Source organism: Dendroctonus ponderosae, unplaced genomic scaffold (assembly GCF_020466585.1).
Source record: "Dendroctonus ponderosae isolate FM_Combo_2020 unplaced genomic scaffold, Dpon_F_20191213v2 Dpon_F_20191213_10, whole genome shotgun sequence".
NCBI lineage: Eukaryota > Metazoa > Arthropoda > Insecta > Coleoptera > Curculionidae > Dendroctonus > Dendroctonus ponderosae.
In genome coordinates, this window is record NW_026017111.1 from 3,245,853 (window position 1) to 3,247,912 (window position 2,060).

The 2,060-nt window shown below is 39.1% G+C and overlaps 2 protein-coding genes across 2 annotated transcripts in view; both read right to left on the reverse strand.

Annotated features, from left to right (window-relative positions):
- The window catches only part of LOC109534879, a gene marked incomplete in the record, with an annotated part of 72,531 nt that overhangs the window by 23,928 nt on the left and 46,543 nt on the right, over positions 1-2,060 (reverse strand).
- Positions 1,446-2,060, reverse strand: part of LOC109543942 — a gene marked incomplete in the record, with an annotated part of 2,524 nt that continues 1,909 nt past the window's right edge. Inside the window, 2 exon segments of the mRNA XM_048662030.1 lie at positions 1,446-1,916; positions 1,975-2,060. Coding sequence (XP_048517987.1) covers positions 1,684-1,916; positions 1,975-2,060 — 319 coding nt within the window.

A 2,060-nucleotide genomic window follows, 5' to 3' on the forward strand; every position in this document is an offset into this window, starting at 1 on the left:
TTCCTCACTCACGTTGTTACGACTGAATCGACTTTTCAATTCTCTATCCAACGATGCCAAAACGAATTCTGTGGCTCGAATGGTACTTGAGAAACTTCGAAAAAAGCAGCGACGTGTTCAAGTGGATTTTGCAACTCAAAAAAAAAACCACGCAAATCTAAAACTTCTTGAATTCAAGCATTTTTTGAGAAAACTGCTAACATTTTCTTATCGATGGTTCACTTTGTAAAAAGGCCATTTAGTTCTCTTTGGAATGATGTAAACACGAGCCTTCTTGCTCATTTTGCTTCCGATAAACATGCAAAACGGGACGGAAAACATGAAATTTTGCAATAATCTTACGCCACCCTTGCACAAAACGACGATAATTGTTATAATTTCATAGACATCAGAAGACTGTATTTTTTCTACATAACCTCCCCTCCCTAAATTTAAAGCTGGATCCCCCCCTGGTTTTACCCGTGGATTTTAATAAACAATTATCGTTTAGTTGTTAGTAGTGTTTAGTTTAGTTGTTCATTTACCATCGCTAAACAGAAAAAGTTGTTTTGGGGGTTAAATTCGCTTTTTGTTCATTAGGTGATTGTTCATCAGGTCTTTTTGTTTAACGCATTAATGAATTTAGAATATTTTAACAATTATAACAATTTTCCAAATTATTTTTTTGAAAACTTTGACTATGGCCGTTTTTTTTTAAGATACTCTTAATTGCTTTCGGTAAAAAACTGTTATTCGAAACTGAAATCGGTTTTCTAAAGTTCCCTGCAAACCGATGCATGCAGAGAATTTTCCAGCAAGATCAATTTTGTCATTTTTCGCTGCAAAGACCCCTTTATTGTCAGAAAATTATATTTCTTTGCGCTTTTTATTAAAAACTTTTAGTTTTTTGATCGGTTTTTGCGAAAACCTCAATAGTTTTCGAGGTAAAACGGGATAAATTTATTTCCGTTTTTGCCCCGAATTCGACTCCAAAGAAAGTTTTTGTAAAATTCCTACAAAACTATAAATATATCTTGTGATTTTTCACGTAAAATACATCTAGATCGTCAGTATTTTTAAGCAAAACTCTACAAAATAGAGCGTTTTTGCGTAGAAAGCAAAGCACAAAAAATTCAGTCAAAACTAAAAAATCCCATTTGTCACGTTTTTGAAGTGAATCTTTAGAAAATTGAACATTTATAAAAAATAATAGCTTTGTTAAAACTGGAAAATTTTGAAGAAATGTTACAAATATTATTGATAAATGGCCCTTAAAATAAATCTAAAAACAAGTTAAAACCTCGTCAACACTTTCCCAGCAACGGAACTGAGTTACTGCGCCGGTGCGTTGGGTTGGCGCACCAAGCCACTGCGCCAACTCCTAAAAATTAATTGAGTTTCCCAAGCTTAGCCCAACGGGCTAATGAATCACCCTGTACATGGAACAGGGATAAAAAAACATCCAGCATCTAGGTACAGTTTAATGGTGCATTTGAAGTACAAACGATATAAATCTAGGAAATGTTTCATTAACATCATCATAAATAGGCGCCTAAAATACATTAGCTTGGAATCTAAGTAGGTACTATAAAGAGCTATAACAGCGTAGCCATAACATTACATCTTCCTAAACTAACGGGTTAACACAGCTGTTGACTATCGGGCATCTTTGGTTGGTCGCAAATCAGGGAGAAACCGCCTCAGCTACACAGTCAAGCCGGGCGAGCAGTGATCCACTCGGTTATCGGGTGGCGGGTACTTGCAACAGTAGCTAGAAACCACGCCAGTCAGCGCTAGGAGCAGCGTGAGCACTGAAAAGCCACAGACCGCAGCTGAGGTCATGTCAGCTAACGCGGTGCCTGGCCGCGGGTCGTAGACGAGCAACAGCAACAGCCCGGCGCAGGTCAGCAAGCTGAAGACAGTCAGCACCAAGTAGCCTGCAAATGGCCCGAATGCTCAGCACTCGGCAACCTCCAAAGCCTCACTCACGCTCACCTGAAAGGTAGTTCCGATTGGGCAGCCAGTAGACGTCTCTCGACCTGCATCCCAACATGCCCATCACAGCGCACGTGAACCCCGCC